Consider the following 21,278-nt stretch of genomic DNA (forward strand, 5'->3'; position numbering starts at 1 on the left):
TCATAGCAAACTAGAAAACATTCTTATAATCTTTCTACTCCCTGTGATAATGAAAGTCTTCATACCATATAGAGAAAAGATGAGAAATAATGTTCTTTCAGTTAAATCAAGCAACTTTAACCAGGTTTGGAATCAACTTCAGCCCTTCAAGTCTATTTGAAAGTTTTTGCCCAGGTACAAAATGCCAAATTTGGTGACCAAATCCCTGACTGCATTAGATTCCACGAGGAGGGACAACTCAGTGGGAAAAGACAAGGCTTTGAGCATGCAAGAGCCTCTTGATGAAAGTGAAAGAGGAGAGTGAAAAAGTTGGCTTAAAGCTCAACATTCAGAAAACTAAGATCATGGCATCCAGTCCCATCACTTCATGGCAAATAGATGGGGAAACAGGGGAAACAGTGGCTGACTTTATTTTTTGGGGCTCCAAAAATCATTGCAGATGGTGATTGCAGCCATGAAATTGAAAGACGCTTACTCCTTGGAAGGAAAGTTATGACCAACCTAGATAGCATATTAAAAAGCAGAGACATTACTTTGCCAACAAAGGTCCGTCTAGTCAAGGCTATGGTTTTTCCAGTGGTCATGTATGGATGTGAGAGTTGGACTGTGAAGAAAGCTGAACACTGAAGAATTGATGATTTTCAACTATGGTGTTGGAGAAGACTGTTGAGAGTCCCTTGGACTGCAAGGAGATCCAACCAGTCCATCCTAAAGGAGATCAGTCCTGGGTGTTCACTGGAAGGACTGATGTTGAAGCTGAAACTCCAATACTTTGGCCACCTGATTCGAAGAGCTGACTCATTGGAAAAGACCCTGATGCTGGGAAAGATTGAGGGCAGGAGGAGAAGGGGACGACAGAGGATGAGATGGTTGGATGGTATCATCGACTCGATGGACATAGGTTTGGGTGGACTCCAGGAGTTGGTGATGGACAGGGAGGCCTGGCGTGCTGTGATTCATGGGGTCGCAGAGAGTCGAACATGACTGAGCAACTGAATTGAACTGAGCATGCAAGCTTTCCCATGAAGAGCAATGTAACTTATTTGGCCCTCCTGTGTACTCACAGCTAACATGTCTGTTCAAGATAAACAGTCAGTTTGTCCTCCCACTGAACTGTGTATACTTCATAAGGAGGGATGATATTCTAGTGTAATTTTTCTCATCTGTAAAATGGGAATTATTGGGAGCCCCTCCAGGTTGGCATGGACTGTAGCCCACCAGGCTCCTCTGTCCACGGGATTCTCCAGGCAAGAATACTGGAATGGGTAGCCATTTCCTCCTCCAGGGGATCTTCCTGACCCAAGGATCAAACCTGGGTCTCCTGCATTGCAGGCAGATTCTTTACCATCTAAGCCACCAGGAAAGCCCTACTAAATATAATAGGGTGGTGTATATAAAAGCACCTGGCATGAGACCTGGCATCTTGCCTCACCCATGATCCAGTGATTACTGTCACAGATGTCTACCATTCCTGTGAGAGTGTAACTTCTTTTCCTCCTATCTGGTGTTACATTCAAGAATTTGTCCATGTGGTATGCATAGCTGTCACCCACAGGTAAACTGGCCACAACTAGACTCTCTCTGTCAGGCCTTTCATCAACTGTCTGGGTCCATGGCTGGGAAGCTTTCAGACTTGTAGCTAGTGCCATAAATGAAGAAACTGGTTTCATGGCAAGGAAAGAGCAGACTTATGGTTATAACTACCTTTATGTTGGGCTTTTATGGAAACTATCCAGGAATTCTCAACAGCACGACCTAAAACACAGGAGATACCTCATTAAAAGGGGGTCTGCATGATTTCCAACTGGACAGAATCCAAATGCAAACAACCAAGGATGACAAAGGAAATATCCAAACATCCATATAGGGAGCTGCCATCTTCTCACCAGTCCTCACGAAATGAGCTAAAGTCAAGTAAAGACTAGAGGGATACTCTTGAGTTCATGGTTGCTGTCTGAAAATGATTTACAGGAAGAACTTGATCTGTCCCTATTCAGAATGGCTCATAAAAGACCAACAAAGTCATGTATTTTGGTGAAGTTACTGCCCTGACAAATAATTGATAAGCTGATAGAGTCAATTAGATGAAGACATCGAACTCAATGAAGAAAATTCAAGTTTTTTGGATTTGATTTCCATTGTCTCCTCCATTGTTCTTTAATGGCATCATAAAGAAACTAGAAGGTAACCTATTATCTGGGGTGTCCCTTCAATCTTTGAATCTTTTCCCGGAAATAAATGGGTGCTTTAGAAGCAGGACGGGCAGGGTATCACTATAGAACTACACAACTCTACAGCCTGAGAAATACAACTTGACCTTCAATAGCCCATGTTCCACTCTTTTGGGGAAAAGAGACCTTTTTTGAAGGAGGCTAGAAACTCCACTGGATTTAGAAGAACTGGGTGAGGCCTGTTTCAAGACTATAATACAACTCTGACTTATACAGGCTGAGGGAAACAAAACATCCTGGGTCTTCTTTCCTCCAGAAATTATTAAGGGTTTACATTCAATGCACTTTGAGATTGAGTTGAATTACTAGAGAGTATAACTGTTTACATTTGAATTGTGACAAGTGTTTTCATGTATACCAGTATGCATATATACACGTTTGTTATTTTGCCTCATGTCCCTCAAGGGGCTCTATCTCTATACTCTGAAATAAATTCCTCCTTGATTTAAACTCGAATCCTCTGAATCTGAGGTCATTGCTTTCCCCCAATGCCATCAGTGTCATGGAAAAAAGACTCAAGCTTGGATCTTGAAACTCTCTCCCAGTTGCATGCTCTGGCCTGCTGGGAAGTCAGGGTTCCAGATGGAACAGGTAGGATGTCACCACTTAGATGCACACCCTATAGAAAGCACTGTGTGTCAATGGGTCATGCTGGGGTGAGAAGAGCTTCCATTCTCCCAAGGCCAGTGATCCTGCTGCATCACAGAGCCTGGTTAGTTCCGAGCTTGCACTCGGGAAACCCTGTGCTGGTGTTTTCAGTCCTGGTGCTGATCCGTGCAGTCCTTATAAACAACCCAGGCCCAAATGGAAGATCTGCATTTCGTCATTTGGGGAAATGAGGCCAAGATGAGGAAAATAATCAAGTAGCCCAGTAGCAAAGGGACTTTGATTTACAGGGCTCCCATGTCTTCCTACTGCAGTGAGGGCTAGGGGCTTGCCCAGGACATTCGTAAGCCTTAGGAGGGTTTCTCTCCTGCAGAAGGGCTATCTTGGGGCTGCTTCCCACCAACCTCCAGCCACTAACAGTCTCTCTACATGCAGGATGTTCTCAGATGCCTGGAGGATGATCTTGCCAGATGAAAAAGCCTAGAAACTGACTTCAGAAGCACAGTGTAGTAAAATAAGGGAGAATGACCATAATGGCTAAGTTGATAATAATTTGGAAGCTAAAAGTGAAAATACTTATTATAGCTCTGACCTGTCCTGTGTTAAATCTATACCCTACGACAAGAAGGTCATTTATTCCAGCTGGAGTCTGACAAACAATGCTTTGACTTTAGATCAAGCAACTAAAAGAAGGGCAGTTCACCCATTAAACAGACTCAGTGTCTTCCAGCTTTATTGACAATGCCTATAGAGCACATTAGCCCTACTAAATGCACTGTATACCCAGTGCTATTGTCTGGAGATGCAGCCTCTAGCTATAAACCACAATTGACAAGTTTATTTCTGTTAGTTACAAACTACTGAAATACTGCATTTTATGGTCTATATGGAAATCAGCCTATTTCACAGCAGGAGCCTAAAACTCTTGCTTTAGGAGTAGAATCATTTTACAATGGAAAAAATATTCTTACATGTTTTCATGTTTGGAAGCCTGCATTGATTTCCTGAATGCTTGACTGTGTGTTTTTTGTGAGTGTGTGTGTGTGTGTGAATTATACTGACTTTGGAATAAGAGTGGAGCAAGTTAGGAGTAGAGGTAAGGAGAATAAGGTTTATTGTCTACTAGGATAATAAGGGGAAAGTCAATGCAAAATGATGACTGGAAAAGCTGGAATGAACAATATCAAAGATGATTTTGGGGCTTCCCCGGTTAAGAATCCACCTTCCAATGCAGGGGACCTAGGTTTGACCCTTAGTTGGGGAACTAAGATCCCACCTGCCATGGGGCAACTAAGCTTCTGTACCACAACTACTGAGTCCATGTGATTTGGAGCCTGTAAGCCACAACTTGAGAGAAATCCAAGCACCACAAGGACCCAACACAGCCAAAAAAAAAAAAAAAAAAGATTTCAATTACCACATTTTCATTTAATTTGGCCCTTAAATCAAGGTTATAGTTTTATTTTACCCTTCTCTCTTTCTTTTTCCCTGGATTCTTTAAATGTAGAATTCTTGGGTATTGAAATGGAACCTTGACTTATAAGGCACAGATCAGGCCAGGAAACCAAATAAGAGGACTGATAATGAGGTCAGCGTTTTGAGGAATTTAGTACTAAACAGAACCAAGACTATGGAAATGCCACTGACTTTCTCAGAGCCTTGGTCTATTTGGGAGTCATTCCCAGTTGTTTTATGCAATTATTCGTGATCTTCCAAAAGGTGAGCAATTCACTTCAACTGTGCCATTAGGCCACTCAAATGACATATATTATTTCATTTTGAAAATTTTCAAGTATGTGACTATTACTAACACAGAAAAGTTGGCTTCCATTTTCTATTATTAGGAGTGAAAGAAGTTGTGAGAGAACTACTCCCTTGATACACTCTTGGACAAATGGATATTACAAAATCTACAATAGTTAATCTGAGGAAATTGGTTTCTCCAGGCCCCTCCTTCAGTGAACATTAATAAAAAATGAAGACAGTGTGGAGTGAATTGCAGGGCCCTGGCTTCTGAACTTCAACCTAGTATCATGCAATCTCTTATTCCATCTCTTGCTGGCTGCCCTTGTTTATCTTTAATATACAGTCACCAGATGACCTGTGAACAGCGAGGTCCCAGGCTGACTGGCCAGAACAATGCACTCAAGCCCTCATGTTCAATCACAGCTACTTAGGCGGCTTCTTTCTCTATACTAGTCAGTGGTGGCCAAATGTTACATATAAAGATGTCTGTGGCTGGAGTGACACAATGCTCAAACAACTAGACAACTGAAGAATCATAGTTCAAACAACTCAAATAGCTCAAACAACTCAAGAATCACAGTTATTTTTGACCCAGCTTGTATCTACAATGCTAGAGAGCCTAATGGTGATTTCATTCATTTTGGCTGTTATTGGCTTATTGTGGGAAGTCTCATTCTCCCCTCTAATCACACTCCACATTGTTAAGAGACAAGTTTCCTGTTTTCAAGGAGCAGCAGAGAGAACAAGATTTGCTCAGCACCAAAGCACATTTTCCTTGCCAAATGCCCCTGAAGAAGCCTGTTTCAGAAACCTGAATACTTGGGACTTGAACAGTACTCACTTTGTAGACGCTCTGCTGGTTGGGTCACTCCACTCTGAAAAGAAAGTTCACAGACATTTACCATCCATGTTTTCTACTGTCAAATAATTCTGAACAACATTGGTCTTGAACATGCAGCCCTTCCAGTTATACTTTTCACAGAATCCTGCCATATATAACAGACGAATTAAAAAGGAAACCAATTGGATATATCACAATGTGACTTTTTCTTGTTGTTATTTCATATTTTCATGATATTAGGTAGGAAAGAGAAGAAAGTGAGGGAGGAGAGGAGATAATGGTTTTGGCCAAGGAAGATTTTTCTTCAAAACACTTACTTTGTAAGGCAAATCCTGGAGTCAGATGTTGGGACTCCTATAAGGAAGAACACAGACAATACAAACATTAGTTAAATAATACATAAGAAACCAAAGGTCTATTTGTTATTGCTGAAGATATAACTTGACTAATGTTGGCAAATAGGAAACCACTGTTAAGGAGTCCATTAATTAGGCTACTGTCTGAAGCTCTACTTAAAGGATAGACATTTGCCAGCTAAACCTGCTACAACTTGACCATAAGTGCCATTTTATCAGAATTACACATAAGACTGGTATCTGTTTGGAAATGTGTGCAATGTGGGAACAAATGACCCAGGTGTGTGAGATTCAAATGTATAATTTCTCACTTAGCTAGGCAACGATGCCTCTCTGGAAGTAAAGGGGACTCAAACAAAGGATCATGACTTTGGTAGAGGTATAAATAACACTGTAATTAACAGACTGGCTCAATTGTTCCATTTTATTGAAACAACTCCAATTTTCTACCTTGACGGTGACACATATGCAATAGATGTCTCCTATTTTTACAAGAAGAGTGTTCTTAAAACTTCATTGCAAAGTCACAGATGTATAGGAAGCAATTCCAACTACGCAAGTGGAGCGTGTGATCTAAAGAGATTTCTATTTTACTTGAAAGTCACCCTCAATGTGACTCATAAGTGTGTTAAGAAATCCGGATTTGCACACATCAGGCCTTCTGGGAGCATGGACACATGTGTAGAGGAAGGAGGGAATTTCAAAGGCAAAGCAAATGTTTCCAACCAGAGACCATGAATTCAAATAAATACAAGAAGTAGTTATATCAAGAACATACACACACGCACACATAGACACACAAATATGTCTACATAACTGACTCACTTTGCTGTTCATGTAAAACTAACACAACATTGTAAATCAATTATAGTTCAAATAAAAAAATTATTTAAAAGAATTATATCAATCTTCTGCAAGTAATCTATTCTTTAAGCTTAATCTTACCACCCTATAGAGTAAAAATAAGATCACAGCATACTGTTATGTAAGAGAAGTGAGCTAGAATGATGATGATGCTGTGTTTAAATTGAAAGTGAGTTTTCCAATCTATGTAATATGATTCTGTTACCCAAGACACTTATCTTCTGGCATGATCACCACACCAAAAGATGAGCAGAAACTCCACAAGACATGGGAAAGGCCTCTCAAGCAAAGGGCTGACACTAAGTCAACGTGGTTTGCTGTTCAAAGGCTTCTCCACCCCACACTGCCATCCTTTCCCCAGTCTGCTAGACAACTGACTTTTGACTAAAGACCCTAACAGGCTTCACCATTTGATTCCCACCCCTTAGCAAATTATACATGGTGAGGAAGGGGAAACACTTCTAAAAACACAGCCACTAGAAACATTGAGATGTGAAACCTGACAGCACAGGGGGCCAAAGCAAATGACACAGCACAGTCAGAACTGAAAATACACCAGTCTATGGCCATTTAATACACAGGCAAGCATTCCTAGCCACGCCAATAGCTCCTGAGGACACAATTACAGCATAGTATAATATTACTTGGACTTCCCTGGTGGCTCAGATGGTAAAGAATCTGCCTGCAATGCGGGAGACCTGGGTTCGATCCCTGGGCTGGAGAAGATCCCCTGGAGGAGGGCATGGCAACCCGCTCCAGTATTCTTGCCTGGAGAATCCCATGGACAGAGGGGTTTGGTGGGCTACAGTCCATGGGGTCGCAAAGAGTCAGACACAACTGAATGACAAAGCACATAATATTACAGCATGCTACAATTACTAAGGGCTTCCCTTGTGGCTCAGCTGGTAAAGAATCCACCTGCAATGCGGAAGACCTGAGTTCAATCCCTGGGTTGGGAAGATCCCCTGGAGAAGGGAAAGGCTACCCACTCCAGTATTCTGGCCTGGAGAATTCCATGGACTGTATAGTCCATGGGGTTGCAAAGAGTTGGACATGACTCAGCAACTGAACTGAACTGACAGATGGAAGGATAGCCTTTTGTTATCCAAGAATTTCAGTTATCCAGAGCATCACATTTCCCAGAGTGCCAAACAAATGAGGAGTTAACCATTTGTCCATAACTATATACTCATTATTTTTAAAAAAGATTTCATTACAATTGTATAGGACAAGTTTGGTCTTGCATAGCTTCAGGAATCAAACAACAACATTCAGAGTCAAATAAATGATATCTCTGATTATGGCCAGCCTTTGTACTGCTCCCAGAAACCTGGACTGAGTTTTTACCCTTCATCCATGTATCATGGACATCAGACCCAAACAGTCAGTTGTTCGAGGCTTCAGAGCAGTGATGCATGAAACAAATTGGAGGGTTATATTTTTGCGTGAATTTGAGTCAACTGTGTTATGTATTCTTGAAACAGTTTTTAATGTTTAGCTGGGTAAGACTGTTTCAAACCAGAATTCCAAACCAATGAAACATCTTTAGATATTACCCAAGTTCCTTTGCATACATACCCAATTCTGACTGAAAAATAGCTTGGTCGTAGGGAGAATTTGCATTGTTCATACAGCAATTGTTGGTGCACATCATACAATTTTTTTTAAATGTCTGACTTTGATCTGTGCATTTCTTGCATGGACATGTCACACAGATAATTTTAGGAGTAGACTATAACAATGCCAAAATGTTTTCACAAACTTATGTCAGGCTATTTTAAATAATAGCCTTAATCATAAAATCAGAGGTTCCTGTAGGATTTAGATTCTAGAGCAGGGGTTGGCAAACCTCTCCTATAAAGGACCAGTTAGTAAATATTTTAGGCTTTGAGGGGCCTATATTCTCTGTCATAACTATCTAACCCTGCCATTGTAGTGTGATAGCAGTCATAGATAAGACATACTTGAATTGGTGTGGTTAGATTCCATGAAAGCTTGATTTATAGACACTGAAATTTGAGTTCCATATCACTCGTAGCATCTCATAGCATTCATATTACTAGTAATTTTCATATTCTTTTTCTTTGGAAAATCTTAACCATTTAAAAATCTAAAAAGCCATGGGCTGTCATTTGCCAACTTCTGTCTAAAGGGACTTTCCCCAGGGGACATTACTAGCTCCCTCAATGTGGCATAGAGTTTTTCCATTTTCCATCTGAAAACGTGGCATTTCAATTTGAGATGGATAAGTAAATTTCACTAAGTTGAGGATTTTCAAGCGTATTGGTTTTTGTAAGTTTATAGAATCATAGATTATTTGGCCTGAAAAACCCACTGGGATTACACACAGCAAACATGTTCATGCATGTACACACACACAGTACAAATGAGGAAACTGATGCTGAGAAGAACTTGGACAGAACCACACAGCCAGCAAATGGCAGAGCCAGGATTAAGAACAGTTCCTAAGACCCTTTCCTCCAAGAAAGCTCTGTAGTGAAAGGAAGAAATGGATGCTTTCTGAGAGGGTGGTGTCACCTAGGCCTGGTGCAAGCACAAGGAAAGGACCAGCACCCCAGGCACATGTATTTGCTGGAGTGTTTTGGAAGATGGGATCTGAACCAGTGCGTCTATAAACTGGTATGATAAACATATCACCAAGACACCCAGAACTAAAGACAGGCCCACTCATTTATTAGCTGAGTGATGCTGAGCACATCACCTGACTGTGTGCCTCAGCTTTCTCCTCTGTAAACTAGGGATAGTCAATTCAATATAGTGCATGTGTACATGCTAAATCACTTCGGCAGTGTTTGACTCTTTTGCAAACCCATGGCCTGTAGCCCACAAGGCTCCTCTGTCCATGGAATTTCCCAGGCAAGAATATTGGAGTGGATAGCCATTCCCTTCTCCAGGGGATCTTCCTGACCCAGGGATCGAACCTGGTCTCCTGCACTGCAGGTGGATTCTTTACCATTGAGCCACCAGGAAGTCCATCAGTATAGTGAGGATTGAATTATTTACTATGTAGTCAGTGCTCAGAATCAAGCGAGGCACACAACAGCATTATATGCTCTGTTCATGTTGTTATTATTATTTAAAATGTACTTTTCTTTCAAATCAACGTTTTGGCAGGAATCAAGGGAAACAAAAGAGTGGGTGGGTAGCCATACTGGTTTCACCATTTTATCCCACTTGCATCTACCTTTATCATGGGGTTGATGGTAGCACAGATAATTGACAGAAAATGCAGATCAGGCCTGATTCCAAATTTTGCACTTACTATAAAAGCCCATTTCAACAACGAGTTCTGTTGTAAACACTTGCAAATGTCAAAATTGCGACTTGCACGAATTATCTGCAACATTGGAAAATTACAGCTGAAAACACTGCAATCACTGTACAAGCGTTGGATTCAACACCTGAATTGATCGCTTGGCTGTGATGCCAGGGAGGAGGATATCAAACCCAGGGCAGCCTGACCATGGAGAGTTGGACTTCAGGAAGGAATGATACACCCCAGACCCTGCTCACTTAGTTCTGATTCCTTTCAAAGGTGGAAGGGGATGGTTAAATGCAGTTTAGGCCAATGTTGCTCTCAAAACAGTGACTCTAAAATTAAAGGATGTGATTGGGTTTCTCTTACAAATAAAGTCCAATATCCTTGGTTGGCATTCAAGGCCTTTCCCAGAGATGCACTTATGTGCCTGGGGTTCACTTGAAACCATAATAGCCTACATCCCACCGTGATCTCTCTAGGTGCCCTGCTCTTCTGTTCTGCACGGAGTGTCCTTCTCTTGGGCCCTTCTCCACCTGTCAAAGTTGTAAGCAGCTTCCAGGTGATGTCACCTCTAAGCACTTGGTCACCGCCCCAGGGAGTATGAGATCCTTCTCAGGGCCTTTATTCTCTATGAAGGCACATGCTACATTGCTTTGTCATTTCTTGTTTTTCTTCATCCCTATGTCCTCGGTAAGTGGTTTCTGAATAAATGGATGGATGGGTGGATGGACAGATGGGTGGATGGATGGGTGGTAGACGGGTGGATGGATGGATGGATGGGTGGATGGGTGGGTAGATGAATAGGTGGATGGATGGATGGGTGGGTGGATGGAAGGGTGGGTGGATGGATGGATGGATGGATGGGTAAATAGATAGATGGATGCATGCATGGATGGGTGGGTAGGTGGATGGGTAAATGGATGGATGGCTGGATGGGTGGGTAGATGGATAGATGAGTGGATGGATGGCTGGATGGCTAATTGGATGGGAGAAAGGAAGATGTTATTTTTTCTTTTAAAATGTGTTATTGGGATATCCACATCTACTCAGGCATTTTAAAAAATAATGGTGAGAAAAAATTCTTACTGAGAGCAAGTGAGGAAGAAATTTATATGAAACATTTGACATATATGTTTCATATATTTCATTTATATGAAACACTTGACAGTTCTACACCAGAACTGTAGGAGAAAAGTTTCTGTCAATACAAGTTGTTGGTATGTAAAAATTTGTCTGCTGTGGGCAAGGACTAGAATTGATACATGAAAGTGAAAACTGATCCATTAGGCTGATGAGTACTGGGATTTTTAATTAAAACAGTCTGGGATGTTGTTCCATCATCTATTGGGTCTTTCTTAAGGGGTGAGTTCACTCCTCTCTCTGGTCCATCAGCTCTGGGGACAGTAGCTCGGCCAGTGGTGGTGCTCTAGGAATAATGACCTACAGGCCTGCATCTGGTGGACATTCTCTTAAAGATGCTCTTTCAATAAATATGCTATTTGTATTAACATCCTGAGGGACACGAAAGAATCTAGATTTTATGGTGGTAGAACACCAAGGCCATTTCTGTTTTTAAGATTCCAATGGGAAGATTGGTATAATTGACATCATAGAAAGGGAAATGGAGCAAGAAGATCACTGACCTGTCCTGGGATGGAAAGTGTGCTCTGCTCAGAATTTCCGGGAGTATGCATGGCAGTGAGAGGAGTAGGCCAGGGATGGGTCATCTCCTGATGAGGAAAAACAAAGCAACTTTATTCGCAGGAACTTCAAGAAATGAAACACTTTCTTGGCACTAAACATGGTAGGCCCTTTCTATATACTTACTGACTTAATTGGCTTAAGTTTATTCGGGGGAACTTAAAGTCATTTGGTCCATTCCCCTGCTCCACACTGCTGCTTAAAGCCTATCTTTCAGATAAAGGGCCATTCCACATCCACTTGTACATTGCCAGTGATGGGGAGCTCACTACTGTTCAAAGCAGCCAGTCTCATGTTCAGACAGCCTGATCACACTATTCTTTCCAGCCGGGAACTAAAAATCTGTCTCCTGAGAGGTTCTACCTCAGGATTGCCCTTTGGAGCCACAGGGAACACATCATTTCTTCTTTCTCCTGACAAGCTGTTGGAAGCCAACAGCCTGATCCCCTGGTGCCATCTTTTCTCCAGTTGGAGACATTGGAAACTTGTTCATTCATTGATAGGGAACCTTCAGCTTCTCTTCTAATGCCTGAATTCTGCATTCTGTCAACTATCTCAGGTGCTCCCAGGAGGGACTCAGGACTGCCTGGGGCTCTTCTGATTCGTGGTCTCCTGTTTCAGATGTGATCTGCCAGCTCAGAGAAGGGCAGCACGATCACCACCCTCATTCTGGATGCTCTGATACTCATTTCTCTTGATGTAGCCTGTTAGTGACAAGTTTAGGACCATGCTATTGACACTGTGTTTGTGAGCTGAAGTCTTAATGTTGGCACAGCCCCTGCTAACACTCTCCACTAGCAGAGAGGGTGCCTCCTCAGTTCTTTTAAACACTCGCTTTGAAAAGAGGTGCTGTTCAAATCTTGCTGGAGTCTTAGGACTCATGGTACTTTCCCCGAATAGTGAGGATAATTAAATCACATGCTCGATATCCCAGGAGAGATGACAAAGTTTGTGAAGCTGGACGGTGCCGGCCTATGCTGGATTCATCAAACATTTTGGTATATGGACACTAAATCTAAAAATCAATGTAACGATGAAAATAAAGGCAAACTTGGGAGGAGGGGATCAAAGTTTATGAAAGGCCTTTTTAATGAGTCAGTTACATAATACTTTTCCCCAATCTTTATGGGTAACATAATTAGTCATTTCAAAGGTAATATTAATAAGAACTCTCAGGTAGCACTAAACCATGCTTTTTTCCCCCCTTCTATAATTATCCAGTTCAAAAAGAGTCTTTGATGTCTGAAGAGCTGTAATGCAAGGAGATACTTCACAGATTCATTCACAGTGGAACCGCTGAAGCAGAATCTGTAAGTATGATTCAGAGAAGCCCTGACACAGATTGGATTCTACCTGGCACTATTTAAAAGGAGGCGGTAAGTACATTAAAAATGCATACCAGATTTAGAGGGGATGCTTAACCTACTTAAAAGATAGACTATTTCCAAGTGTTTTCGAGTTGTGCATTTGTATGCAGTTGATAACATTCATGACAAATGCTACTTACGTATTCATCAAAACTGGTCCAAAGTAACTATACATGACAACAGCTTCAAGCTGAATTCTAGTTACTCTGTGTCTTTAAAATACACAATGATTTCTTGAAAATTTAGACAGTGTTTCCTGAGTAAGACTGGTCTTCTCCAATATTAGTCTCAAAATTTAAAAGACACAGGTCCTATTGAGACAGTAAGCCCCAGCTTGAGATAGTATTGTTTCTTCAGCAACCGGGGAGAAAGCTTTGATCAATGAGAAACTTAGTTATCCATCCCTTTCCACCACTGGCTTTAGAGGGTTTATTCAAAGGTATTTCAGACACCTAGATGGATGACTCACTTCTTGAGGGTGTACCTTCTCCCTCAGGTCTGCTATATTTACTTAGTGGCAGAATTTGATCCTGAATTACTGTTGGAGTGTATTTCTCTGCTGGCCAATCCACATGAAGCTACATATACTTGGACATTTTCAATGATGACTGAGTCACTGAAATCATGAGTTTTCATGAAACAGCAAGCTGGCTCCATGGTACCATCGATGCATTTGATTACCACAGGGAGGAGGCAGCTGAAAGGAATATAATTTCCTGAAAGACTATCTTCAGCAAGGAACCTTGGCACAAGCTCTTCTGCTTCTCAAAATGAGTTAGACCTAGAACGTGTGCGAAGCTCACAGCAGATTTTTCATTGTTATTCTTTTCATTCACACTTGAAGGATATTAATCTATTTTTATGGTCTTGTTATTCCCAAGATAAGAACATACACACCGCCTTATCCAACTGTAGTAATCTGCCTGTTCTTCACGTGGGAATGAGCACCTGCTCCAAAGTGTTGCCAAAGCTTTGACAACATGCTCCAGGGCTGAGCACCTGTACTCAATACCAAGCATCACTGCTCCGTTAAACACAAAAATTACACACACACACACACACACACACACACACGTGAGATTGGTCTGAAACTCCATCTCTGGGCTCCTTTGATCCTCCCTGAGAAAGATAAATCAGGGATTCATCCCTGCACTAGGCCATCAATGTAGTGGAGGTTCTGAGAGGTGGGGCCTCACACTGGCCAGAAGTGATTGCTGGGGACCAGGTCCATGGCACACACTCTTTCCAAGACACTAGATGCATCTTCCCTTTGTGAGGTCAACTTTGGTTTATGGAGAAAGGACTAAGCAAGCAATGCTGTTTTATTTTTTAGTACTTCACAAGCAATAGGGAGTTCTATGCAATTTCTAAAAATAAGGCAGATGCTTACCCTCCTGTGATCTGAAGACTCCCTAACCATACCCAGAAGAAATCAGAAAAGGCCCATTTTCCACTAGTAATTATTTTCCAACCAGATCCTCCAGCACTAGGACTTGAGCAAATCCAAAACAGCTTGTGGAGAGCCTTGCTTTGCCGGACTTAGGAACAGAAGCTGGGTGCCCCACTCTCTGAGGGGCAGAAATAGTCAGAATTCCAGACGCTGCTGGTCTCAGTTATGTCCCAGATTCATCCAACACACAGCTGGCTGTTTTTTCAATTGTCTACTATGTTGGCCAAGCCTTATCTCATTCACCTTTCTATCTCTAGTGCCTAGTACATAGTAACTGGCTATCGTGAGATATTATTATTAGTCTCTGAAGTTTCTATGTGTGAATTATCATTATTATTAACAATAACAAAAATATCAAGATTGACCTAGTCATTACAGTGTGGCAAAGCTCCTTTCTGCTGGGTCTTGGTGTGTACAAGGTTTTGTTGTGCCCTTCATGGCAAATAGATGGGGAAACAATGGAAACAGTGACAGACTTTATTTTTTCTTGGGCTCCAAAATCACTGCAGATGGTGACTGTAGCAATGAAATGAAAAGATGCTTGCTCTTTGGAAGAAAAGCTATGACAAACCTAGACAGCATATTAAAAAGCAGAGACATTACTTTGCTGACAAAGGTTCTGTCTAGTCAAAACTATGGTTTTTCCAATAGTCATGTATGGATGTGAGAGTTGGACCATAAAGAAAGCTGAGTGCCGAAGAATTGATGCTTTTGAACTGTGGTGTTGGAGAAGACTCTTGAGAGTCCCTTGGACTGCAAGGAGATCAAACCAGTCAATCCTAAAGGAAATCAGTCCTGAATATTCATTGGAAGGACTGATACTGAAGCTCCAATACTTTGGCCACCTGATGTGAAGAGCTGACTCATTAGAAAAGACCCTGATGCTGGGAAAGATTGAAGGCAGGAGGAGAAGGGGATGACAGAGGACGAGATGGTTGGATGGCATCACTGACTCAATGACATAAGTTTGAGCAAGCTCCAGGAGATGGTGAAGGACAGGGAAGCCTGGCATGCTGCAGTCCATGGGGTGGCAAAGAGTTGGACAGGACTGAGCAACTGAATAACCACAATAAGTATGTCAGGCACTTAGTTCCCACACTTGGCCTCTCTGTACCATAAACTATAGAGGCAGGGATTGGCATCACATTCATTGGGCAGATGAGGAAACAGACGCAAATAATTCCCTTTGATGGATTCCCTGCCTTTTGTTCTACTAACTTACACTCTTATGTAGCAGTCAACAGTATCCAGAAAGCATTAAAAGTCAAAGTTCTTCCACAAAGAGGTCACTCTGCTTGACACCCTAAGCTATCAGGGAAGAATTTGCTGTGCAAGTTCCTGGGAAAGGCTTCGGGACGTGCAAGTGAAGGCAAGGGGAGCAGTGTGTGTGCACATACATGTGTGTCTCAGTTCAGTTCAGTCTCTCAGTCGTGTCCGACTCTTTGTGTCTCATGTGTGTCTATGTGCGTGTAAATAATGATAATAATAATGATGACTTACGTTGGGGCTTTGGTTGAAATGAATGCTTTCAGAAAAATTATCTCATTCAATCAATAACTTAAACATATAGAATGTCTGCTTATCAAAATTGCAAGTGACAGTAAACTGTAAGCATTCAAAATTCAGAAAGATCCTGCAAAACAGGCCTGAAGCCGATGAGATGAATTTTAACAGAGGTAGATGAAAACTGCAATTATATTCCACAAACCAAGTATAAAAACTGTAAAATAGGAAAGACTTGGCTGTAATTCATGGGCTAAAACCCCAAAGATTTTAGTCTACCCTTAAGTCAATTTGAGGGATTTGGCAGTCAAAAGAACCAATACCAGCTCAGGTGATATGTAGGTTAGCATGATGCCCATAATGTGGAAGGTAACTGTTGGCTATACCATAACAGTACATTGTACAAGACAGAGTTTACCATCCTAGATGCCCCATAACAGCAGGGGCACTGGAATACTGCAAGCTCTTAAAAGGGATGGTTACCAGAACCATCAGAGCTTTGAAAGCTCATCACATTTATGAATGTCCTTCAAGAGAATGAGGAAAGTTTAGTCTACAGGAAAGGGAAGTTGAGAGAAGGTCTGAGTGGTGCATTCAGATACCTGAAGGGTGGTCACACAGAAGAGATCTGGAACCCACTCTGTGGACCAAGAGGTTAGGACCAGCCCTATGGATCGAAGTTACCAGGGAAATAATTTTAGCTGTAACTAAGGAAGAATTTCCTATCAGGTGAGCTTTCCAACCATAGAACCTATTGCTTCAGAAGGTAATGAGTGACTCATCTCTAAAGGCAAGACAGTCCCTGCCTAGGGTACCAGAAAAGGGATTCCTAGAAAGTTGCGGGGCTGGGCGGGGTTCATGGACTAACTGCATTGCTTTATATAATTGTGGGATTCTATTCTTTCTCTCTGTAAAAGCAATGATATTGATGAGATGATACAAAACTGAATCTGGAGCAGTAGGATCTTTTACATGACATGTGAACATGACTGACCAAACTGGCTAAGGAAATTAATCACGGTCTTGGGGGCAGTGGGTAATTGCTGTGGGAGCCTACTATCTCACAGTGAGACAGTGAACAACCCAATTCATCTGATTATTTGCTCATCTCTAGGGAAGTCTGGAGAAGGCAATGGCACCCCACTCCGGTACTCTTGCCTGGAAAATCCCATGGATGGAGGAGCCTGGTAGGCTGCAGTCCATGGGGTCGCTAAGAGTCAGACATGACTGAGCGACTTCACTTTCATTTTTCACTTTCATGCACTGGAGAAGGAAATGGCAACCCATTCCAGTATTCTTGCCTGGAGAATCCCAGGGACAGGGGAGCCTGGTGGGCTGCCCTCTATGGGGTCGCAAAGAGTCGGACACGACTGAAGTGACTTAGAAGTAGCAGTAGCAGGGAAGTCCACCACCCTTATGACAGAAAGTGAAGATGAGCTAAAAAGCCTCTTGATGAAAGTGAAAGAGGAGAGTGAAAAAGTTGGCTTAAAGCTCAACATTAAGAAAACTAAGATCATGGCATCTGATCTCATCACTTCATGGGAAGTAGATGGGGAGACAGTGGAAACAGTGTCAGACTTTATTTTTGGGGGCTCCAAAATCACTGCAGATGGTGACTGAAGCCATGAAATGAAAAGATGCTTACTCCTTGGAAGGAAAGTTATGACCAACCTAGATAGCATATTAAAAAGCAGAGACATTACTTTGCCAACAAAGGTCCATCTAGTCAAGGCTATGGTTTTTCCAGTGGTCATGTATGGATGTGAAAGTTGGACTATAAAGAAAACTGAGCACCGAAGAATTGATGCTTTTGAACTGTGGTGTTGGAGAAGACTCTTGAGAGTCCCTTGGACTGCAAGGAGATCCAACCAGTCCATCCTAAAGGAGATCAGTCCTGGGTGTTCATTGGAAGGACTAGATGTTGAAGCTGAAACTCCAATGCTTTGGCCACCTGATGTGAAGAGCTGACTCATTTGAAAAGACCCTGATGCTGGGAGGGATTGGGGACAGGAGGAGAAGGGGACGACAGAGGATGAGATGGCTGGATGGCATCACCGACTCGATGGGCATGAGTTTGAGTAAACTCCGGGAGTTGGTGATGGACAGGGAGGCCTGGCGTGCTGTGATTCATGGAGTCACAAAGAGTTGGACATGACTGAGCGACTGAACTGAACTGAACTAAACTGAGGGAAGTCCAACAATGGTGGAACCATAGACTTTCCTGGGCTTCATAACTAACACTCCTACCAAACCTCTCCTGTAGTCTCAAAACCCTGTTCCACTTAATTTAATGAATATTCTTCTGTTTGGAATGCTCTTAAGACAGCCTCCTGCACTTTTATCTCTGATGTCTATGCAAGTTATGGTCAGGAAGAAGTAGAAAATCAACTGTTACATTAAACAACTTCCCAACCATGAGCCAATACACAAAATGCAATCCACTAGGAAAACAAACAAAAAAAGGCTAATTCTTTTTAAAGTTTCTAACAGTGAGATATGATTTCAATGACATGGTATAAAAACTCTGACAATATTCCTTCAAATAAATAATTGACTGTTTTATTCAAAACTCTTTAGTACTGGCAGTTGTCTCAGGGAATCTGGAAATCTTTTTCATTGGCCCTAGGAGTTTACATGCAAAACATCTAGCTCACACAGGCTGCCTTTGTCCTGGCAGCCCCCAAACCAGGGTTCCACTAAAAAAGAGCCTGATTCTAATTTACAATTGGGGAGCAGTCATCAGTGACCCCACAGCTTCACCATGTGCTCATTCAATCAATCAATTCATCTTCTTGCCATTGCCAGATGCAATCAATTCCATTCCATCTGCTGAATATAATAGGGATGTGGATGGCCATAGGCAAGGCCTATACATACAAATTCTTTTGGACCAGTTACTCCTCAGGCACTCCACATTTAAATGCTACAAAGAAACACCACCAAAGGCAGCAAAAGGGGGCAAGACCACCATAGTGACATACTGGGCAGAGTTCAACCAGATCCATCAAATTCTGCATATTTTAGCAAGAGCAACCTGAGGCCACAGCCCATGCAACTAATTGGATGAGTCCCCAACAGATGATTGCTTTGAAAATATTAATCCTTATCAGGACATTTGTCTCAGTCAGTTGAACCCATCAGAACAGAAAATGGGCCAATCCACTAGGAAATGTGGTTAGATCAAAATTGCCTTCTTTGGTAAAGTCAGTATTAGCACTAATTCAAGAGTAAGAAATGTAAGAACTGGCCATCGAGAAATGTTTTGGGAAGATCAGAAGAAGGAAACCCTGGTGGAGAGCTTTTGCTCAAGAATCCAGTGCAGGCATTAGAGGAATCTATATTACCCAAAGGCCATTTCTTAGCTTTTTTTTCACCCGTGAACCTGTTTTTCTCATTTGTAAGCTAACTTGGAAATTTGTAAGCTACTCTTTTCAAAACTATTTTTTAACCTCATTGTCAAATGTTTAGCTCTTCTTTTTCAAATTATTTTACCATTAAGTACATCCAAGTGACCATCATTTAAAATATACTGGTTTGATTGTGTCTATATATATCCATCTTGCTGCAGATGACATTTCATTCTTCTTTTATGATTGAGTAGTATTCCATTATGCATGTATGTGTGTGTATACATATATCTATATCTATATCTATATATATATATATATGCAAATTTTCTTTATCCATGCCTCCAACCCTGGACATTTAAGTTGCTTCCATCTCCTGCCTATCTTAATAGTGCTGCAATGAATATTGGGGTCTATGTATCTTTTCAAATTATGGTTTTGTCCAGATATATGCCTAGGAGTGGGATTGCTGGATCATATGGTAACTCTATTACCTTTTTAAGGAATTTTCATACTGTTCCCCATAATGGCTGCACCTAATTACATTCCCTTTACTCCTACATTCTCTCCAGCATTTATTATTTGTAGACTTTTTGATGATGGCCATTCTGACCAGTATGAGGTGATATTCATTGTAGTTTTGATTTGCATTTCTCTAATAATTAGCAATGTTGAGCATCTTTTCATGTGCCTATTGGCCATCTGCATGTCTTCTTTGAAGAAATGTCTATTTAGATCTTCTGTCCATTTTTGATTGGGTTATTTTTTAATTGAGCTGTATAAGCTGTTTGGAGACTAATCCATAGTTGATTGCATCATTCACAAATATTTTCTCCCATTCTGTATGTTGTCTTTTTGTTTTGTTTATGGAATACTACTCATCCATAAAAAGAATGAAATAATGCCATTTGCAGCAACATGGATAGACCTAGAAATTATCATACTAAGTGAAGTAAGTCAGACAGAGAAAGACAAATATCATATGACATCACTTATATGTGGAATCTTAAAAAATGATACAAATAAACTTATCTACAAAATGGAAACAGACTCTCAGACATAGAAAACAAACTTACGGTTACCAAAGGGGAAATGTTGGGCAGGGGATAAATTAGGTATTTGGGAGTAACATATACACAACAACAAACTGTGGAAAATTCTGAAAGAGATGGGAATACCAGACCACCTGACCTGCCTCCTGAGAAATCTGTATGCAGGTCAAGAAGCAACATTAGAACTGGACATGGAACAATGGACTGGTTCCAAATTGGGAAAGGAGTACGTCAAGGCTGTATATTGTCACCCTGCTTATTTAACTTATATGCAGAATACATCATGTGAAATGCCAGGCTGGATGAAGCACAAGATGGAATCAAGATTTCTGGGAGAAATATCAATAACCTCAGATACACAGATGACACCACCCTTATGGCAGAAAGTGAAGAGGAACTAAAGAGCCTCTTGATGAAAGTGAAAGAGGAGAGTGAAAAAGCTGGCTTAAAACTCAACATTCAGAAAACTAAGATCATGGCATCCAGTCCCATCACTTCATGGCAAATAGATGGGAAACAACAACAATGGAAACAGTGACAGACTTTATTTTCTTGGGCTCCAAAATCACTGCAGATGGTGACTGTAGCCATGAAATTAAAAGACACTTGCTCCTTGGAAGAAAAGCTATGACAAACCTAGACAGTGTATTAAAAAGCAGAGACATTACTTTGCCAACAAAGGTCCGTCTAGTCAAAGCTGTGATTTTTCCAGTAGTCATGTATGGATGTGAGAGTTTGACCATAAAGAAGGCTGAGCGCTGAAGAATTGATGCTTTCAAACTGTGGTGTTGGAGAAGACTCTTGAGAGTCTCTTGGACTGCAAGGAGATCAAACCAGTCAATCCTAAAGGAAATCAGTCCTGAATATTCATTGGAAGGACTGATGCTGAAGCTGAAGCTGAAGCTCCAATACTTTGGCCACCTGATACGAAGAC

General features: G+C 41.4%; 1 protein-coding gene across 8 annotated transcripts in view; it reads right to left on the minus strand.

Annotated features, from left to right (window-relative positions):
- The window catches only part of AFF2 (ALF transcription elongation factor 2), a 531,908-nt gene that overhangs the window by 164,651 nt on the left and 345,979 nt on the right, over positions 1–21,278 (minus strand). For 6 of the 8 annotated variants that reach the window (XM_070462658.1, XM_070462655.1, XM_070462662.1 and 3 more), the window contains 3 exons: positions 11,568–11,654; positions 5,742–5,778; positions 5,425–5,458 (listed from right to left, as the gene is read on the minus strand). In XM_070462658.1, coding sequence (XP_070318759.1) covers positions 5,425–5,458; positions 5,742–5,778; positions 11,568–11,654 — 158 coding nt within the window. The remainder of the gene's footprint in view (positions 1–5,424; positions 5,459–5,741; positions 5,779–11,567; positions 11,655–21,278) is intronic. The other 2 variants (XM_070462659.1, XM_070462657.1) reach the window with 1 other exon arrangement.

This window comes from Odocoileus virginianus, unplaced genomic scaffold, assembly GCF_023699985.2.
Source record: "Odocoileus virginianus isolate 20LAN1187 ecotype Illinois unplaced genomic scaffold, Ovbor_1.2 Unplaced_Scaffold_7, whole genome shotgun sequence".
In the NCBI taxonomy this organism is placed as follows: Eukaryota; Metazoa; Chordata; class Mammalia; order Artiodactyla; family Cervidae; genus Odocoileus; species Odocoileus virginianus.